We start from the raw sequence: 22,644 nt of genomic DNA on the forward strand, positions 1-22,644 counted from the left end.
GGGCGTGTCACTCCCCGCTGGACATGCGCAGGAAGAGGGAGGTGACGTCAGATGCGCCCACACCACGGAGAGAGAAGACGCCACCTCCAAGCGCTGAATACCTCCCCGCATCTCTGGACTGGACCGAGCTGTATCCTGTCCCTGAGCCAAGGTGCACCTTGAGCTATCGACTGCCTGCCCTTCCTTGCCATCAATCCCTGTGTAAGTCAGTCTTGTCCCGTTTGTCTGTGGTCTGTCGGGGATAGATAAGACTGTGTCTAAGTGCCCATCTTTTCTGTGCTTACCTCTTACCGTGTAATCTACCCGTTTCTGCATCACCAATATTATATCCTCCTCCGGAGGTCTTGAGAACTGTACCCCTTGTGTCGTTGCATTTATCCCAGCCGTTGTGTCCTTTCCTTCATTGATTTAGCATAGCGCGACTTGGTCAACGTCGAGTGGAATCGGGCGGGATAGGGTTCTAATCGGGGAGTAACTGTGCGGACGCGGTAATACCAAACCGCTCGGTAAACTAACATCTAAAACCGCGTCTTTAACAATATATATATATATATATATATATATATATATATATATATATATATATATATATATATATATATATATATATATAGTTATGGATCTCGTTGTCGGCCTTTCCCCTTTACCAAGGGGGGATTAGTCCCCTCGTCTTTTACTAGCCGACGGGATCCGGGGCTATGACGTCACTTCTGGACAGCGTGGAGTAGGGTCAGAGGACTAATCGCTAATACCTAATTACCAACGCTGCCCAGGAAGCAAGGAAATAAACCCCGCTCGAATCACGGTTGTAGGTGGAAACGCCGAGCGATAGCGAACCGTGATCCGAGCCGTTAACAATTACTAAACCCGATCCGAGCGGTTCTGATCGTGCCACGCTTACCCAATGGAGGAAAACACTGATACGGTCGAATTAGGAAGAAACAAGGAATAACAGATTTATTTGCAATTTGTACAGGAAGGAGAAGAAGAACACACAGTGCAGCCTTATTACAGTCTTAACTTATCCCCAGGACACGGGCCCGTTTTACACTCAGACACTCACAAGGGGATTGCAGATGGTCAGCTAGATGGTCCAGGGATGATGGCGTCCAGGCAGTTCGCTCTGGTCCCCGACTAGTACCGCGAAGAAGATGGTCGGGGCGGCAGAAGCTCCCCGCGGGTCGTTGGCGCGGATCGGACAATTACGGGGTTAAATGTGGGGCGAAAGGTAAGGCTGGCTGGGCGATTACTTGCGACCACGGTCGCGTACGTAATAGATGAACCGGGCTTGGCGGTTATACTTGCGGTCATGGCCGCGTACGTAATAGGAGAACCGGCGCTATATGCGCTCCCAATACCGTTCAATGGCAAAGCGCCTCTCCCGCAGAATTCCTTTTAGCACCGTCCTCATACAAAGCGCGTATCCTCTGCAAGTTCTCTTTCAGCGAATCCCTTATCATGCGCAAGCCCAAACATGCGAGTCCTCGACAGTCCTTCTACAAAGCCCCTCGCTCATCAGTCCTTCACCAATAAGTTCTCACAAGTGCTTTGTGCGCGCGCATATATAGCCTTTTCAGCGAACCTTCCTGCACTTGCTAGATGCGCCCTAGCCACGCCCTCTTAAGCCATGCCCACCGAGCCCATGTTGGTTGTGCCCTTACCGTCACTGCCTTTGACGTGCTGCTTGACGCGGCCACACCCCGACCTCGCGCTCCTCCCCCTTTTCAGGCCCACCTCGTGGCCACCCGACTAGTTTGAGCGAGCAACTGGCAGCTAACGCTGCTGGCCCAACACGTAACAAACGCGGTGGATTAGCCGAATGGGGCGTGGGATGGATGCTGCCCAACGAGGTAGATTTGCAGGGGGGAGGCAAAATGAACGGAACCTATACTTATTTATTTTACACAACGCAGATGATACTAGGGAAATGGCCTTATACTCACATAGACTATGACATAACTAATGTTCTAAGGGGCCTACGTGTTGCTTGTGGACTAACTATGGGGGCAACCTTTAATGATCAATATGTACACTCTCAAAACTGCAACAATATATATATATATATATATATATATATATATATATATATATGCACACACATTTACAAACACACACATCCACACAGGCTTACCTGGGGGTTCTCCATATAAAATGAGAGTGTCATGTTTTCATCAAAATAGTTGGCATTTTGCCAAATTTGTTTTGGTTGAATGTGAGTACACCATAGTGACTGCCAAATCTGAAATCAGAATTAAATTTGAGGTTTAAATGAGCCCGTGAGGTCGCTCCGCACGCAGCATGCACGTCTTGTACAGTGTGTTAATTAGTAATTACTTCCCCCACTCTCGATCTGAGGTAACTCGAGCATATTTTATCCGATTTTCGCCGGGTTTGCAGTGGTCGAGTATTCAACTACCTTAGCGACTACCAAATCCGAAAGCCGAATTTAATTCCGAATTCAAATGAGCCCGTACAGCCTGCACGAATCGCGCCAAGTGAAAATTAAGGCACGATCCTCAGCAAAGGCGCAATTTCTTTATTCGACGATAACTTGAAAACTACAAATCCCACAAACTTCCAACTTACCTTATTTTTCTCCGCGTGTTATCTCGAAATCAGCAAGGGTATGCAAAACTGACACAGGAAATCAGTTACATGGCCTGAGGAAAAAAATAGTGTTGGGTCTCTTCTTCTTTCAACAATAACGACCTCTAGCTTCCAGACCGTACAACCAATCATGTTGAAATTGTAAACACTTATTCCCCTTGATGAGAGCTACATTACATTAGAATTTCACGTCGATCAATGCATAGGTTGAAGAGATAGAAGCTTTTTAGCATTTTTGTTCAATTATTTATTGCGGCCAAACCATTTTACTTTTCAATTTTCCCAAGTAACGTTTTAACTTCCCCACATGGGGAACGTTTTTGTAAAGTTTCCACTCGATATATTCAAAAATGAGAGAGGAGATAGGATTAAAAATTTATGCTTAAAAACGTAATAACTCCTAAAAGATGCGATGTACTTTGTTGTCATGCGGGAACTTTTTGTTCGTCATGGGCATGCGATTCTGCTTGCAACGTTTGGGCTCGGTCTGTTCAGCCGTTGCGGATAAAAAGGGGTTTTAGTGTTTTTCATGAAAACAATATGGTGGCCAAACCATGTGACGTATGACATCAAAAAAAATTTCATTCTCAATTTGTTTTCATTAAAAAAAAAATTGTGGCATCAAGGGGTCTATTTGTCCAATTATAACCGTAACGTTAGCACTTTGAATATCCTAAATAAACATGTTTTTGGTCCTAATTGCAGAGTTCTTTAGAATGAGCCATGACTCAATTTTTTCCATTGAGCCGTTTTGGAGATAAAGAGGGGGAAATTTGAAGGTGTTTTCCAAGATGGCGCCCATACCACGTGACCTATGACGTCATGATTAGCATTAAAATATTGTACATGTCTAGCCAATCACTTGGTGAAAATTTGGACAAAGGGTTGCTGAGAACGTTAATTTTAAAGTTTTCGAAAGTGAACGCCTGGCGGAAGAAAAAGAAAAACTCTAGGAAAAACAATAGGTATTCCTCTGCATTGAAACCAAATTACTGCAGTAAAGCTCTTCAACGGGCCTTGACCAATGCACACAAACCAATCGTCATTAACAGTACAAACCATCCAACCAAACCAATGCAAAGGTTTTTTTCGTACTAAGTGCACATAAAACAAAATGTGTTTGATCGATTTTATTTCCTTTCACCTGCATACAAGCCAAAGGTTAAGTGACCCGCATTCGTTGCCAGCAAAAGAACCACGTGGCGAGCGCACATGCGGATTACCAATCAAAATTAGTGAGATATACCTAAGTCAAGAAGTAAGGGTTAGCAGGAGGAAGAAAGTTTGTGTTAAATGCATGTGGACTATAACAACTAATATGGTTATTATTGCAAAATCTGATAAAATCGAAAAACCCAATAAGCTTTGAATTATAACCTTAAATCCCCAAACCCCACAACTTTACCTCTCCAAGTTCAGCTTAAAGCATTGATTACAATCAGTCAATCAACAACCGTCCATGCCCCCCAACCCACAACATTCCCAATTTTTTTTGGCACCTCAACTATCACAAGTGATCAATGATTCGTCAAAGATGTTTCATCCCGACAGCAAAGTTTCACTTATTGCAAGAAGTTTAAACTTATTTTCGAGTTTTCTTCCACTAACTCTGCTGCACTTATTTTGCCCCATGGGAAACCGACCCAATTCACAGGATCCATCTTACTCAGCCTACAGCTTCACTGTGCTCCAATCCATCTCCATATCAGTTTCACTTGCTTTCTCTAGTTTCAACCCAAATACCATTTGGAATACATTTGGCGAAATGGAGATAACATTTGGTCATCTGAAAAAATAATTACCAACATCATTTCCACTGGAGGAGTGCATAAAACCATCTGGCTCATACGAGGAGCCGCTCTATATGGCTTAACAAGGTGTTCCACCCGGAGCAGAAAAAGACTGAGGTAAAGAGCACTCAAATCCACCTTTGCAAAGGTAACTTCGAGAAATGAAGAAAAGATAGAGAAAACGAAGTCCACATATCAATTATTTTAAATAAATAAAAATCAATTATGGTATCCACATATCAATTATGGTATCGAAAAAGGATACACGGCCCTGTTAGGATTTATATGGAGAGTTCTGTATGGCCATCGTTTATAATGGAGGTGGGACTCGAAAAAGGGGTCATCTCTATATCAAGTATGATAATATGATAATGTGGGGAGGGGGGAGGGGTTCATTTACTTCTCTTCCTCTTCTCCCGATATCCTCCTTCCCTTATTCTCTCGATCCTCCTTCACAATTCTACTCTGCTATGTTCTTCCAATGTCACTTCCTTCTCTTTCTCAATTTTCTTTTTCTTAATGCCAGTCACAATGTCTAATATTTTGATGGTCCCTAAAGAATGACTTGTGAGAAACTTAATTTAGGAAGGGGGAGGGGCAGGGGGAGGTGGGAAAGGGAATTAACGTAAAAATAAAAGCACCTGAGCATGTCAGGTCGGTGTGGATTCATCAGAGTAAACACGCAATGTGTTGAAAATGGGCAACAAAGACAGACAAAGAAAAACAACATGGAAGATGAGGATGTGAGGCTCGTAGCAAGCAGCTTCTTGGAATCGGTGAGAGGCGAAGCTCAGCCAGCGTGCTTCCTACACAGCGGCTTGCCGTTCTTGGAGTAAAACTGCTGCCCTTCCAAGTTTACTTGGCAAACCTGAAAAGGTAACAGAATGAAAAGATCATGGAGAACACGAAAAAGCCCAGGGGAACACAAGCTGCACAAACATGAAAAAGTTGCGCATAATGAGCAACGCGTTGATGTTTATTTTTTAAATAAACTCCATGACATCTAACACCAACATTTTTCTGCCCTCAAAGTGTGACACAATGGTGGCATTTACAGATCTATCCCCAAGTTTAAACCAAACATGTGGTGAGCAGTGGCAGACGGTGAAACCAACATATTCATGGACCAAAATATATATATATATACTGTCAAATTACGCTTCTCATCAGGGCATCACATTTATCACCTTTCATCGAGAGCATTCCGCTAGCCTCAATAAGTCAATCCAAACCTCATTCAAATAAGTATTTCAAAAAACGATTTGCTGAACTTATCCATCCATACGATTCTCTTATTCTGCTATTTCTTCTCTTTTCATGATCTTCCAATGGCTTCAATCTCCACGACAACTGAGGAGACCAGCTTACATCCGCACAGAAATACAATAAAATAGACTGCGCAATTACAAAAAATTAATGCTCAAAACAAATACAACACTCGCTTCTAAGCTGCCTAGCCTGGGTTCAAATCCCGACCCAGCTATAAACTGTCACCCCATTATTTCAGAGGCAGGGTCATTCATCAATGTGTGCGCTGTCCTTCAGATGGACGTTAAACTGAGCGTCCCGTCTGGCAGCATTGTCGGTGGATGCTAAAGTTCCTACAGTGTCCTTCACAAAGAAAAGGTGAGCTATCGTCGGCACTATAACAAAAATATTCAAAATTCCTGCCCTAACTACTGCTGGGAAGGCAATGGCAAACCACCCAGTGTAACCCTTGCGAAGAAACTGTTTTGGCAGCACAGACACTCTGTAACAGAGTATGTTTTACCAGAATGGAGAAAAATATGGTTGTTTTTTGTTTTCTCCATCACTACCTCTTGTGAGCGTGAGTGAATGTGAGTGTGTACATGTGAGTGTGCGTATTTCAGAGTGGACTCCGAAGCTGCTGAACGTGCAAAGTTAGTTGATGCCTCATTGGAAAGCTCTTCGATGGGGGGAGAGGGAGTATGGAGGGGGGTAGGAATGAGGAATATGATAACTGCCTGTAATAGAAAGAAGAAGAAGCGGCTTATATAGCAATTGCATTGCTGTGTTATCATGTATCCACACTTTTTATGCCGCCGCCCACGAAGTCGCCAGAGGCATTATCTTTTCAGGTTGTCTGTCCGGCTGTCCGTCCGTGAGAGGTTTTCATTACCGCAATAACTTGCGAACAGCTGAAGGGATCTTAGTCAAGCTTGGTGCAGGTATGTATAATGAGGTAAAGATGAACTGATTATATTTTGGGGTCCCAAGGTCAAAGGTCAGAGGTCATGTTAGGTAAAAAGCCCGTTACCGTGATAACTTGTGAACCAGTAATGGGATTCTGACCATGTTGGTACAAGTATGTATTATGATGCAAATATGAACTTACTCGATTTTGGGGTCAAGAGGTCAAAGGCCAAAGGTCACAATCTCTAATAGGTCTATAACTTGAGAAAACAGCTGAAGGGATCTAATTCAAACTTGGTACAGGTATGTATAATGATGTAGAGATTAACTGATTAGATTTTGTGGTCAAGAGGTCAAAGGTCAAATTTTAGATGTCACGTCAGGTAAAAATTATGTTACCAAGTTAACTTGCGAACCAGTCATGGGATTTTCACCAAACTTGGTATCATTATATATTATGATGAATAGACAAACTGATTCGAATTTGGGTTCAAGAGGTCAAAGATCAGAGGTCATGTTAAGTTACAATTATTTAATTAACTTGATAACTTAAGAATGGCTGAAGGGATCCTAGTCAAACTTGGTGCAGGTATGCATAATGAGGTAAAGATGAACTGATTCGATTTTGGGGGCATGAGGTCAAAAGCCCAAGGTCAGAGGTCGTGTTAAGTAAAATTTATGTTGCCACACCAACTTGTGAACAAATGATGGGATTTTGAACAAATTTGCTATACGTATATATGATGCAAAGATGAACTGATTGGATTATGGCATCAAGACGTCAAAGGTCAGAGGTTATGTTAGGTAACAATGTAATAACTTGAGAACAGCTGAAGGGATTAAATAAAACTTGGTATCAATATGTATAATGATGTAAACATGAACCGATTAAATTTTGGGGTCAAGTGGTCAAAGGTCAGGGTTGGTAGAAATCCTGTTACCGTGATAACTTGTGAACCAGTGATGGGATTTGCCCAAACTTGGTATAAGTATATATTATGATGCAAAGATGAACTGATTATATTTTGGCTTCAAATCTGAGCAGTGAGGTGACTTTGTGATTTTGGTGAGGTCAGAGGTCATGTCAGGTAAAAATGTGATACTTGAAAACAACTGAATGGATTTAAATCAAACTTTGTACAAGTATGTATAATGCTGTAATGATGTGGGCGGAGGCATATCAGTCGACGTCGTGACATCGAAGAGTGTCATTCTATTCTTCTGAAGTTCTAGGATGGGGGGGTGGGGAGGGGGTTGCTTGGGAAGTTTTTTGTTTTTTTCTAATCAATTCATGCAAAAGAAGAAAAAAAGGAAAATAGCAAATATATAAAGTTTAAGTGTGTATAGATATGGTATGAACACCAAAGATACAGCAGAAAAAGGAGCATAAAAAAGTGAACAGCAAGAAAAAAAAAGTACAAAGGCAGAATGACAATGGAAATGTGAATAAATAAATTTAAAAATATATATATATGTTGAGTTGAATAGAACAACGATATTTGTACAAACATGTAGAATTGAGACTGAACGTACAGTGTACAAGTTCAATATCACCCATATTCAAACAAAACATGTCGAATAAAGAAATTTTTAAGGTTGTGCAGTTTACTGCAAAATTATAATGTCAGCTTGGCCTTGTTCAAATGAAGTTTTGTTACTTGTAACTTATTAAGTGCTAGCAGCAGTTGTTTAATCCACTCCTTACAAAAGAGGCAATTATGAGGGGATCTGACAGATATTTAAGATAATGAAGGGTATAGAGGGAATATGTGTGGGAATATTTTTCATGAAAATGAACATCAATAGGACCAGTGGCCATCGCTCGAGAGTGAAGAAGGGAAGAGTTTGTTCGACATTAGGGCAGGGTCTCTCACTCAGACAGTAGTTAATGCATGGAATTGTATCCCTGGATAAGCGCTGGCTGCTGAAACAGGTTTAAACTGGAGTTACATAGGTACCTGGAAGCATTGAGGATTGAGGAGTACATTGATATTGGTAGAAATACTTGGGAAAGGCTTTCCTTGTATAAAATCTTTGTATGTCTTCCCTAGCCTTTATGGTCTATCCTTGTATACACAAGCGTTACGCCTAGGTCCCCCGTCGGTTAAGTGATGTGAGTTGACAAAGTGGAAGACGCAGAAAACATGCTATGATATGATATTTCGCTCACAAGGTTCAGACATACATGGAGGCGGCCATCTTGGATTTTGACGTGGCGACCCAATTTTCAACAGCGTTCTTCCTTGTGCTTAGATACACCCAAACACCAGATTAGAAGTTGGTACATTGCTTATTTTTCAAGATATTTCACTCACAAGGTTCAGACATATATATGGTGGCGGCCATCTTGGATTTTGACGTGGCGACCCAATTTACAATAGCGTTCTTCCTTATGCCGAGATACACCCACACACCAAATTAGAAGTTGGTACTTCGCTTATTTTTCAAGATATTCATCTCACAAGGTTCAGACATACATGGCGGCGGCCATCTTGGATTTTGAGGTGGCGACCCAATTTTCAATAGCGTTCTTCCTTATGCCTAGATACACCCACACACCAGATTAGAAGTTGGTACTTCGCTTATTTTCAAGATATTCATCTCACAAGGTTCAGACATACGTGGCATCAGACATACATAGCGGCGGCCATCTTGGATTTCGACGTGGGTTGCACCCACACACCTAATTCGAATGCGGTCCTTCGCTTACGCACGCACGCCCGCACGCACGCACGGACGGATGGACACACGGACGGAGGGGAAAACCATAGTCCCCCTTTCGCTCCGCTGTGCGACGGGGGCCAAAAATATGCTCAGAAGTTGGCAGGAAGATCAAAGAAAGAAAGTAGGGAAAACAAAGAGTGAGAGGTACAACAGAGGGAAAGCAATGTATGGGAGTTTTGAAGGAGGGAAGAAAAAGTGCAAAGTTGGTTGGGAAAGAGTTGTTTAATAGAAAAGGAAATAATGAGAGACATGTGGGAAATATAGGCAAAAAGGGCATCAAAATACCATAGTTTGGTGTCATAATATGTAGATCTGGTCTTCAGACTGAAGCAGCGATCACCTTTTATAGCGAGTTATGCTGGTCTGGAACATTGCATCCAATGCCATGACACTTTATAACCACCGTGCAGGATATTCAATAACTGTCGACAACTGCAGACTGCCTGCTAGACCACAACAACTGCTTGTATGGACTTCAGCACCAGCTTGAGGAGTCAATCTCAGAATTTGGCCAAAAGGAAATGCCGATGAAGTATTATAGAGGTTAGTAGTGCTGCTTTCTATTCTTCTACAGTCAGAAATGAAATGCATTGCTGAAACCTCTTCAAACAGCATGTGAGAACACGGGCACTGATGCCATCTGGGCGTGTCACTGAGGGTATAGAGGCATACACTAAGTTTAAGCCTTATATCGGGTGAAGTCAGCAGTTATGTCATTTGAGTTGAGGGAGGAGGGAGAGCATGCTTGACAGACGGACTAGACAAGGTGCGCCTCCATGATTTTGAAAATAAAAAGGAGAGAAGTTGGAAATCTTTCCTTTAAGGTTTGCCAGATTATGTTTTCTGGCTCGTCTGAGGCTAGAAACACATTTGTTATGACCCTTGGGGAAATACGTCAGTTTGTCCTTGGTCAGGCCTTGGCAAGGTTCTCGCAATATGATTCAGTGTACCAGAGCCTTGAGGATAGACATGATAGCTTCAGATGAGATGGAATAAACCTGTGAATAATAAGTAGTAAGCCTTCATAAAACATTTCACAGGCGGTGTCAACATCGATGCAGAGGAGTTGAAGACCAATCCTTTTGCGAGCGAGCAGATGGCAGGCCATTGTACCATTAAAAGAGATCTGAAATGGGAATTGGTTCAGAGTCATGCAATCGCAGAAGGTTTTGGCTGCAGTGCCACAACTCGTTGTTGCAGTGCTGACTCCGAGCCAACTGGTATGGTGGCAAATGAAAACGCAACATATGAGAAATAGAGTCGCAATGGGTGGATATTAGTTGGTCCATGTTAGCAGAAAGGGAGGTATATTGAGTTGTCATTGTTCGGTTGTTGGTACAGCACCAGACACATGTTAATTTGTTATGGAGAAGAATGCACAGTTGGATGTATTCCAGCAGGTTAGGAGGGGTTAGCATAGAACATGGGCAATGAGTGATGGACACAAACAGCAATCCCGTCACCGAGGCAGAGTTTGGCTCGTCACGATGGAAAATAAAGCAGCCAGGGAGAAACGCGGAAGAGTCCCCCACATCCTGTGAGCGAAGCGCGTCTGTTAAACACCCAATGCCTCGAGTAGCATCAGGAACTTATGTGAATAAATCTGTGATGACAGAACTGTCTCTTCAAATTTGAGTGTTGTTTTACTATTAGGGAATTTGGAGGAAAAGTTACTGAGAGGGTGAAGTGCAGGTGTGTGCCGGCGAGTGTGGGTGGAGTGGGAGTGGCCAAAGAGCGTGGCTTGGGAGGCACAGAGAGTAGGTAAATAGATGCAACAGTCCCCGGGGTGTTGAGGTTAACTTTCAGCGTCTGCATTCACTCGAAATTGGTTTCCATTTCAGAATCCTCAGCTCGGCAATATATAGGTGCACATGGCAGGCAGGGGAAACAAGGTGTACACAGGTGTGTTAGAAATGTACGGTACTTACAGTGCACATAAAGCAGGTATCGTGCCAAGTGGACCCCAGAGCTTCGATAAATCGGTCACCGGCTTCAACAGGGAAATCACATCCAAGACACTTTGTGCTGAAAAGCGAGTAAAAATCTGGAAAAATAAAGATAAAAACAAGAACATGGAAAAACTCTGGAAGTAAAAACAAATCTTCAGTACATCAGTTGAAACAAAGCAAGAATCAAAACAATAAAAACAAAGAAGATAATTCAATCAGTGAGGAGATGGAAAAGTTGATAAAATAAAATTAGGGAGTAATTACAAAACAGGAAATAAAGGAGGAAATAGACATGTCCCAACCAGGAACACGAAATAAGGTAATAAAGTAGTAGTAGTAGTAGTAGTTGTAGTGTTTGAATGTCCTTTTATAATTGGCAAACCTTTATCGCAGTATGGCTCTCCATCTTCCATATGAAATGTTGATTTGCCGATGGGTGTGCCACAAGCGGCACACAAGAAGCATTGAGAGTGGAACGCTTGCTTGAGTGCGTATGTCACTTCCTGTGGAAAGCCATGATTGTGTGAGACAGAGTTTTCAGACGAGCATAATGGCTCCGTCGATGCACAAGTATAAGGTTATTCTTGTTTGTATTCTCCAAAGCCCTTTTCACATTTGCAAAAGAGGTTAATCGGCCTTAGGTTAAACCGCTTTAATTGATCTCTATTTTGCAGTTCAAACAAGTGCATTGATTTTCCTTTTCGCTTGAACGGTTCAAATGTAAGGGGAATGCTTTCGCAAGCTTGTGCTTTTGCGTTTTCACATACCTGCAAAATAATGCACATTTAAGCTGGAGTAGACAACTTATAAATGCAACACAATGAACACACACACACACACACACACACACACACACACACACACACACACACACACACACACACACACACACACACACATACATACATAAACGTTTAGTGGTACAGAACTTTAAAATACATTTAAACAATAAAAGAGACATTCCTAAGCTTTTCGGTTCGCCTTCATCAGGGAAAGAAATGCGCACAGGATGAAACAGTAACCAAAATCACGTTTTGTAGACAACAAGGTAAGAAACTCAGTGCTCATTGGTTGTTAGAGTCGGTAACGAGTAACCAATAGGATGGATCATCCGTCGACGATTCGCCGTTGTTGATTCACGGAGTTAGAATGGTCAAACCAGGACACAATGTATGCACAAATTCCTTTTGTCGACAGAGTATAGGGTCATTAGACTTGATAAATGTTGTCGCCATTATGCGGAGGTGTGAAACACTGCGTGCCTTGCTCAGGGTTCGGAACCAACTTTCATTGTATTGATCTGCATACTGAGGATTACTCAAAAGATGAGATCCAATTGCGGAAGCACAGGGAACAGCAGCCGCACTTTCAACATTCCTCCATGTTTGTCGTGGTTGTCTTTGTCCAGTTGGTAAATGTTGTCGGACGTGCTGTTTAATGAGATCCATCAATCGCAGAGATGAACGGCCCACGTACCGAGCTCCACATCGGCACATGTACTCATAAACAACATTGCTGGTTTGAATGGTGAGCAACACATCCTTACGGGCTGACGGAAGCAAGCTACGAGTGGTGAAAATTACTGGTGGTTGAACAGCATAGTAGGAATTGTACGCCGTTTGTTACCTCCACCACCAAAGGTGGATGGAGGTTATGTTTTCACCCCTGTCTGTCTGTTTGTCTGTCTGTCCATTTGTGAACAAGATATCTCAAAAATTTGTGGACGGATTTGGACGGAATTTGGCAGAGATGTCGCGTATGTGAAAAGCACGAAATGATAAGATTTTGGTAAAGATCAGGATTCGGATCCGGCGACTAAAATTTTTTAGGTGATTCTTCACCATTGGGAGATCGGGCCCAAAACGATACGTAGTAGGATATCTCAAAAAGTTGTGGACAGATTTGAACGAAACTTGGTGGAGATGTTGGGTTTCTGACAAGGACGATTCATTTCGATTTTGGTGAAGATCTGAATATGGATTCGGATTTGACTATTATTTAATTTTTAAGTGATTCTTCACCATTGGGAGATCGGGCTAAAAACGATACATAGCAGGATATATCAAAAAGTTGTCGATGGATTAGAACGAAACTTGGTGGACAGGTTGGGTGTCTGACAAGAAATAATCGATTCAATTTTGGTGAAGATCCGGATCTGGATCCGGCTAGTAGAATTTTTTAAAGTGATTCTTCACCATTGGGAGATAGGGCCAAAAACGATACGTAGCAGGATATCTCAAAAAGTTGTGGACGGATAATTTCGATGAAATGTCATTCTGTATTGTGATTTTCTGGTCTACTCTGGTATACAAAACGTAAACTGTTCACCTGGCGGAGGTATGCTCTCTACTGAGTTCCGTTCCAGTTTAATTTGGTTCTTGAACCGTTGAGACACTTTTCCTTTCCAGGGTAAACGCAGGTACACCTGACATCTATCAGGTCCAACTGTTTTGGCATTTGACCGACTAAGGAAATTGTGCAAGTATCTGTTAATAACTTGCTCGGGATATCCATTATCAAGGAGGATCGTCCTAATAGTCAGGTTTGTTATGTAATTTCGTTCTTTTTTTGTGGAGATTAGCAAAACTATACATTTTTGGAAAGCTGATAGCACCAGGAATCCGAAAAACCATGTTTCCATTTGCGCAAATTTTTCTTTGGCGGCCATATTGGATTTTCAAAATGGCCACCATCGGAAACCTATTTTTCGCGATATCTCAACATCCGAACCACCTAGAGTGCTGATTCCAACACCTATACCCACATTTTTGGGGATGAGGAATCACATGAAGCCATCTAAAATAATCTACACCTACCCTGGGATACCAGGTGGCAGCCTACAGCGGATTTTCAAGATGGCCACTTTCAGGAAACATGTTTTTTTCTGAATATGTATACCACATTGAGTGATGTTTCGCTACATTGTGGCACACGGATCATAATTATGAAACCACATCCCTCATATATCCTAAACAGGTGATTTATGTATTCAAGAGGTAAGTATATAGAGATGAGGCTATACAATCCATAATTATACATGTAATAATTACTTTTATTTGAACATAGAATATTTCCCATTGATGAAATTTTATCTTTGTCAACATTCATCAACATTTTGTCCTCATAGGTTTTCAAATGTCCTAATCACTGTCGTCAGAGCAGAGAACAGGTTGACAGTCATCGTCGTTTTCACATTCGGAGCTGCACAAACACAAGTCTGTGCATGCCAAGTCATTGGCACGGCACGAACAGCGTCTCGATGAGCAGTCTCCTTTGCACTGACATCTGACCATCTCAAGTATTGCTTTCGGTGCTGGTGGTACATCTGTCATTAGTGGTTTCAATTCCCCATCGTTGTCCTTGAAGTAGCCATGTTGCTGTGGATCCAGGAACACTTGATGTGCGATAGTAGCCTGAGCCCATACCCTTGCCTGAAGATGTACACGATCAACATGCTGATTTAGAGCCCCTAGCGTTGGAGGTAACTTGTGACTTTCAGTCATGTGTTTACAGAAGAGGTACCAGCGCAACTCCGGAATGCTGTTGATACATATTCCCTTTGGTACGTACACTGCACATACAAATCTTGCCAAGTTGGACATCTGATCTGCGGTCACATCTGCAGCATCACCGAGCATTCTCATGGCCTGTATCACGTCACTATCGGCTCTGACGAAAGCTTCAAACCATGTTGTTTTGCCTATTCGCGAAAACCGTCCAGTATTGTCTGCTCCTGTGAATGTGTGGAATGCTGGCAATGCCTTGGCCTTTTCGACGCCAAGATTGTTCCAGATTGGTTGTACTTGCACAAGGCCCGACACAAGGGAGACAGCAGTGTTTTTGAGCAGAACATCATAGTTAGCTATGACCAAGACCAGGACATCCGTATCAGGAGAGAAGAAGGTAAGCTGTTCTGCGTTGGGATTGCGGCGAGTTGCCAGCACTGCTTGGTGAATCATCAGAGTGTCTGCCTCCTCATGATTATTGTCTTCAAAATGCACGCCTTTGTTACTCTTGGCCTTTCCTGCTGCACATATAATTATCAGCTTGGAGGCATCTCTGTTGTACTCCAACGTTTTCTCAGCCAGATATTCTGCCAAATCTGACTTTGTCTGATCGTGTGACAAGAACCGCTTCATGGTGATGTGTTGGATCTTGGTATTGTCCTTCACTTGGTACTGGACTGGATTGTGCCCCCCTCGTCTTTTTTGTCTTGTGCTTTGCTTCAACGAATCGGCCTTGTAAGTATCAAACACGAGGATAACTTCGTCAAAATGTCTTGTCAGTGACATCAATCTGGTATTAAAGCTGACACTGAGATCTTCAACGGTTACTGTTGCAGCTGGTTTTGTCGACAATTTCTGTACAAGAACCATGGCGTCGACTACTGCTATTTTCATAGCTGCAGAGTTATGGACTTGAGCTTGAGGACTTGAGGTCGGAGCTAAGTCACCCGGAGCTGTCTCCATGTTTCACAAGGAGATGGATTAACTTTGACTTGTCAAGGCAAGGAAGCAGGTCACCGTTTGGTGCGAACAAGGCGCGAGGTGTAAGGGTGAATTCGTAGTTGCCTATTGCGTCTTTCTGGTCAACATCACGGCTTGATTTTGTCAATATCATCAGCCTTCCATACAAGTCTTTTGTTTCCTTCAAGTCGACTGACTTGTCCCTGAGCATGATCTTGGTCTTCTTCACACCAGACAAGTACATCGTGTTGTTTTCTTTTTTCACGGGTGCAAATAAGCTGACTGTTCCGTTGATTCTTTCGTCAACATACTCTTCGTACAAGTGTTGACCAATGTTGTCGATATTCAGGATTTGTGACGTGTGCTCCTCTGGGACATAGGCATGTGTGATCAAGTTGTATATGCTATTTCCTTCTGTGGTAAATGGATTGCCATGACTCATGATAGCAGCCTTGATCTTTTCAACCGCTGTATTGTTCAGATTCACTGCCCTCGGACTAAGTTCGTGGTGTTCTGTCACTTTGTCTGTTTTGGTGTCGAACTGATCTTTGAATTCTCTGGTCAGCCGTGACAATTCTGGAGAGGCCATAAAGAATCTCTGCCTTGCATTGGCATTATTGGAGATGCCTGGAAGTCCAGAATGAACCTTCATTGCTCTGTTTTCCTGTTCACAAGCGTGGTCTGCACCGATTGATACAAAGGGGATGCTAGATTTCGTTACTGAGATATTTCCATTCTCGAGTTCCCTGTATGTGGCCGGATGCGTCTTCCTCAGGTCATACATATCTGCTATGTATCGCGGCCAAAGACGTTTGTATTTGATACGATCCATGGAGAAAAATAGCTTGCTGAGTGCCTCACCAGATTCGAGGTGGAGTTTGAGATCTGCGTCCCGAGAAGCTTCCACAAAGAACAGAATTGTCTCCACTCGATGCAGGTAATTCATCAAGGACTTGAACATGGCTTTTTTGGATTGTTCTGTTTCCCAAGTCTTGAATATGTTCACAACATCAGCTGTAGTGATGACATTCAACAGTTTTGTGTTGGCTTCTTTCACACTTGTGGCTTTGGTGAACTTGTCCTTTTCTGAACATGCCTCGTCTATTTCTTCTGACATATCTGAGCAAACGGCTTTCAACTGTGGATAATCTTTGAAGAACAGGTCCAGCGCCATTTCATAAAGTGCTATATATGAATAAATATGAGCACGGAGAGTGCGTTTGTAATGCGAACATCTCAGGATCTGCCTTGTTGTTGAAGGTCCGTAGAGGTCGGCCTCTATCCACGCGTCATCAATACCTGAGTTCTCAATGGAAGTACCCAGGGCTCTCAAAGCAGCCATGACCACATGCAGCTCGCCAAGCCGAGGTACAACGGTACCTTTCAGGTCTGGCCTTGCATCCAGCAGCCTTATCACCTTTTCATAGAGGGCCATATCCCAGGAAATGACTGTAGGGTGGCTTGTACCAACAACTAAGTTCTTTAGCTGAGTTGTCTGAGAGATGACGGTCAGAAGAGTCGACCACTCGTGTGCTACTTCAGGTAGAAGGGGTAAGACTCCGACTTGTGTCAAACTGTGACTACCCGACAGCAATGAGTGGTATCCTGCCCAACCAGGTATATATGTGCTGTTTGATTTCTGCATTCTGGTGATCATAGAAGCAACCAACCATCCTAGATGTGTAAGGTGATACGCTGGTGATATACCATCCTTGCTGATGTGGAATGTGTCTGTTCTCTTTATGGTTTTCGGCACCGGCTTGTCACAATGAAGCATAGGAACCTGGTACGGGGTCACTGACAAACTGGTAGTGTCAGCTATGCTCAGTTGTGGCGCCAATGTTTCTCCTTGAGTGTCACGTTTTTGATAAACAGCAATGATTGTTCCATGGGTTGTCCCTTTGCCATCCACGCTGTCTTCAGCAAAGTCTGTGTTATCAGCTGCAAAAAACACAAAAGTTCCCTTCTTCAAAAATGGAGGAACATAAAGTCCTTGGAACTTCAGGGTGTTTTCCACAATGGCATTTGCTAGGGCTGTTTCGAGGTGCATAACACGACTGTACGAGACACAGTAACCTTGAGAGCAGAGACTTTCCAGGAGTTTCTTGTTTCTTGTGTCATGGTGAACTGCCAAGGCTAATCCTAGAGACTGTGGAGTTTCTTGTGATTTGGTTGATCGGAAGGTCGCGGAATCAGTTTTGGGCCTATAGTTCACTTGCTTGTCAGATTTGAATCCACCCAATAGCATCTGACTAACAGTGAGTACTTCTCTGTTAACGTGAGTGGTTCGTTTTTCAGTTTCTAGTGTTTCTGTTGGCCCCACCATAACCCATCTGATCATTGCTTGGAGTGAGGCTGGAACATCATCTGTGCTGCTAGTGACCTGTATAGCATCGGATGAGTTTTCCTGTTGGTGGAAGTTCTTGATAATTCTGCGCAATGCCTTTGCTGCTTTATAGATAATATTCAGATCGTCTACTTCACTTTCTATCATGGCAGACTGAACCATATCGGATTCGCATGCATCTGGGGAGTAAAGAACAGAAGGTTTTCTCCTGTCCTTTTGCCTAACAGACGTTACGTGTGGTAGTTCTAGAAGAATTCTCTCCTTGAGCCAGTGTCTACTATATGCAGGGAAGTGGTGCGCCAATGCATCTGTGCCACCAAGCAAGTTGATGTATGTTGTTTCAATATGTGCCATGGATAAGTATTGTTTATTCTGAGTTTGACAGTCGACAAGGCTAATCAACTCAATCAAACATGATGTTTGAAACGGATGACCTCTCTCTGTTGTTCCCTTGTTATCCTTGGTACGTAACACATGGAATACATTTGTTGTCCAACATGACTTGTGGTATTGAACATCGATTGCATGTGCATCAGTGGGTGAGATGGATGTGTTTAACCTAGTTTGCAGGGTGAGATTTCCAGACAGCTCCACAGCATCGTGTAATGCTTTCCCACCGTTTTCTGTTCTCAATGTGTACAATTTTTGCTCGTTATCTTCCTGGCAGAAAAAGCAATGTTCCTTAATGAATGGAGCTGTTGCAGAACGTGTAAACGGACTGGTGGTGGAAGTTGATGGTTCGTCCAGTTCTGTGCTTTTTCGCTTTTGTCCACGTTTTTTCTCTGTGTAGGAGCCGGCTGAAATGTGATATTGATGGCGGTCTTTGGCACGTTGTACCTTCTCTTTGTTGGTTGCATTTGAATAACAGATACGATGCCAAACTGCATTATTGAATTGCAGACTTTCACTTGTTTCATCCTTTAAGCGACTGTGAATTTTAACATATTTTCCATCATGGTAGGCTGCTCTATCATTAAGGGTTTGTAGCAAGTGTTCAAACGAGTCCGGTTTGGGCTGCTGGACAAGCGTTCCATATTTTGCTGAAGCGGTTTGACAAATTATGCAGTGCTGCCACTGTGTGGGCTGAGTCGTAACTTCACTCATCTTCTCTCAAGACCTGCAAATATATAAAACGACAACAGGTAAGTAATTGTGAGCTTCATGAGGTTTATTTTAAATGAACTATTAGGTCTGATATAATGACTTTCCATGTACATGAACTGAACATGTTGAAATGATCCCATTTATGACTATGACTGTACTGAGGCGAAACATCACTCAATGTGGTATACATATTCAGAAAAAAACATGTTTCCTGAAAGTGGCCATCTTGAAAATCCGCTGTAGGCTGCCACCTGGTATCCCAGGGTAGGTGTAGATTATTTTAGATGGCTTCATGTGATTCCTCATCCCCAAAAATGTGGGTATAGGTGTTGGAATCAGCACTCTAGGTGGTTCGGATGTTGAGATATCGCGAAAAATAGGTTTCCGATGGTGGCCATTTTGAAAATCCAATATGGCCGCCAAAGAAAAATTTGCGCAAATGGAAACATGGTTTTTCGGATTCCTGGTGCTATAAGCTTTCCAAAAATGTATAGGTTTGCTAATCTCCACAAAAAAAGAACGAAATTATAAATCTGAACATAATGAACCTGACTATAATGGTCAGGACTTTATTGGGGAGTTTGCGTACTGGGCAAATCTTAATTGCTCGATTAACCCAAGTGCGAATCAGACCAATCTTTTACCGAGTGGAACTATGGTACAAGATTGGTCTGTTTGGGTTAAGGAACGAACAAGCAAAGGTTTCTACAATAACATTGGATTGATTACAGAAGTGTTTTCTTCTGAAGTATCACCCATATTGCCAATTTGTTTGTTTTTCTTTTAAAACGAATCACTGGCTCAAATCCTTCATTAAGGGTGAAACGTCAGTGCAAACTAATGTATGATTAAAATTTTTGAATTATTGAAGAATCTCCATAAACCGAGCATTGATCACTTGAGAAAGAGCACTAACTTTGCGATATAGTGGAGCCATCTGTTTATTCTGAAGTGGGAATATGGGAGAGAGATCGGTTCAGACTGGGATGCACAGGGTGCATAAAGGGGAAAATGGGGTGCGGAGGCCAGAGTGGGTCAAACTTTGCACCCATAATAAATATATATGGCTCAATTTCCTGCTTATCTAACAGAGTTTGGGATAATCATGAATTACAAAATTAGTATCGAGCTACCGGTGGCCATTAGCAATTTTGTACAAACATCATCTCACTCTCATACATCATCCACAAGATTTCTGTGCAATCACAAAAGTTTGTCGGTCAAAGTTCGGAGGAGCTTCTTTTGTATGCTGGTCTGAAAATTTACATAACCAAGGGAACCGATAATCCATTGAAAATCTAAAGGCTAATGTATGGATGCCCAGGAAACTGATAATGCAAAATATGCACCAACAGATTTTTTTACTCTTCAACAAATTTTTTTAACTCCCACATACCTGTCGAAGATTTATTATTCAGAGGTAAATCCTCATTTTCCCCCACATTTTATCTTCTCCGAAAACCCATGGTACAGTCCCAGTCTCAAAGCATACCCCAACGATCTTCTCTTTGCACTTGGAGCAGGCTGGAGCAAACAGTTGTGCGTAGCAGCCCTGGCAGTAGATTTTTTCACTTTCGGGTACGTAGCCTGTTTCAGCAAGGGACTGTTTACAGCGGCAGCAGCAAAACTCGTCCTTGTGCCACGAGCGGCCTTCTGCAATCAAAAAAGGGCCTCTGTCCAAAGAGAGGCCAAAACAATTAAAAGGGATAACTAAGTAGCTCTGAGCTCCTCACCACATACAAAGCTTTCATCCGCAGCTCAATGGAATACTGCTCTCCCCTCTGGGCTGGTGCTCTCGCCTCACACCGAGCTCAGCTTCAAGTGGTTGAAACCAAAACATTCAGAATCATTGGAATCGCCAGCAATGAAGCTGATTCTCGGGTGTTTACTAGGGTGCTCTCACCGCAGGCAGGTTGGTGGCCTTTCTGTCTTCTACCAACTCCTCTCCGGCCTTGCTCCCCATGTTCTGTATGTGCTCTGTCCCCCAAATATTCCTGCAGGACGCACAAGATCTGCCAGAAACCCTCTTATGGTGAAACTGCCAAAATCAAGACTCTCCGCTCACCTTCACTCCTCCCGCCTCTGGAACAAACTCCCTCACTCTCTCACTCTCTTCAATGCTACTCCTCCATCCAGGTCTTTAAAACAGCTGTTCACCACCATCTCTTATCTTCCCCCATCCAAAACCTTGATCTCTTCTACCCCCGTTAAAACATCCCAAATCCACCTCTTTAAATCTCCAACTTCTTTCCTGAAATTCCTAGAAGTGTTCGTTTGCTTTATACCATGTAAACACATCCCTCCTACCCCAGGCCTCCCCCTTCCACAGATCTACCAACATAACTGTTCTCTTCTGTTGTTGTGCTTGTGTACTTCCTTCTCTCCCCCTCTTGTCTTCCACTCCCTTCATTGTATGTTTTATGTGTCTGTGCATGTTTTCATGTTCAATGTGTTAGCTCTTACACGAGCCTCGATTCTGTATACAAAAAAATATAAAGAAATTGATAATTCATTGTAGCGAGTTTATTTATATACTTTCAGCTTCAATATTCCATACCCTCTTGGTGGATTTCAAGAACCAATATGATTCATTCCAATAATTTGATTCCATTATAGAACCTAAACTTCTGGTTAAGATTGCCAGTGAGTAGGTCAGTAGGATGAGTTTGGATAGGCCCAGCTTGGATTAGGACCACGTCAAGCAATGACAGAGATGCCCATTAAAATATTGTATAATTAGCAGATATACCTGTCAAGGATGGATAGTAGGATGGAAATGCATTTTATAGGATAGGATGGCAATATAAAAACAACAACAATTCTGTGACATTTGAGCTTGATGAACAAACTACGAGATTGCTGTGACATCATTGGGCATGGCGAACGTTTTGAGAAAAGTCTACTTTTGATTGGGCTGAACGGAATAAAAGTTCGAAGTAAACTTAGATGCCGTAAGCATAATTGTAAGACATTGTTAATTACGTCTATGAAATTTGGTGAAGATCCGTGAAACAGTGACAGAGGGAGTATGAAACCAGACAGGCATGGTCACAGATACACTACTATTATTTCTACAGCCAAAGGGGAAGATACCTTGAGAAGCTCCACACAAACCAGTAAAGTACTCCAAAGTAAATTATGCAGGAATGGACAATAAGGAAAAAAATACACACAAATTAGCTATTTTCATTTAATTTTCATTTTTTCGACACGTCAACGAATAAGGTTCCAAATTTAACTTCGAAAGTTAAAACCTCATAAATTTCTCAAATCTGTAGACTTTACAAGCATCGATAATGGATGTACACTTGAAAAATTTCCTGTTTGTGATATATTGACCATCTTGCTGGTGAAGGCTAGTGTTTATCTGCATCGGTGTACAGGTAGAACAATGGATGAAATCAATAGGACGTTCATTGAGGTGTGCAAAAAAGAGCATTTGCTCCGATGAATGGTTTACACCCGAAATGTCCACCTCTCCTTACTTCCCCCAGTGGTTAACA

General features: G+C 42.5%; 1 protein-coding gene across 9 annotated transcripts in view; it reads right to left on the reverse strand.

Annotated features, from left to right (window-relative positions):
• Positions 1-3,722: 3,722 nt before the first annotated feature.
• Positions 3,723-22,644, reverse strand: part of LOC137413597 (LIM domain-binding protein 3) — a 135,470-nt gene continuing 116,548 nt past the window's right edge. For all 9 annotated transcript variants that reach the window (XM_068099024.2, XM_078776656.1, XM_068099028.2 and 6 more), the window contains 4 exons: positions 20,634-20,814; positions 11,607-11,727; positions 11,204-11,319; positions 3,723-5,265 (listed from right to left, as the gene is read on the reverse strand). In XM_068099024.2, the coding sequence (XP_067955125.2) occupies positions 5,188-5,265; positions 11,204-11,319; positions 11,607-11,727; positions 20,634-20,814 (496 nt within the window). In that variant the 3' untranslated portion in view covers positions 3,723-5,187. The remainder of the gene's footprint in view (positions 5,266-11,203; positions 11,320-11,606; positions 11,728-20,633; positions 20,815-22,644) is intronic.

Source organism: Myxine glutinosa, chromosome 4, assembly GCF_964187855.1.
Source record: "Myxine glutinosa chromosome 4, kmMyxGlut1.1, whole genome shotgun sequence".
NCBI classification, from domain to species: Eukaryota; Metazoa; Chordata; class Myxini; order Myxiniformes; family Myxinidae; genus Myxine; species Myxine glutinosa.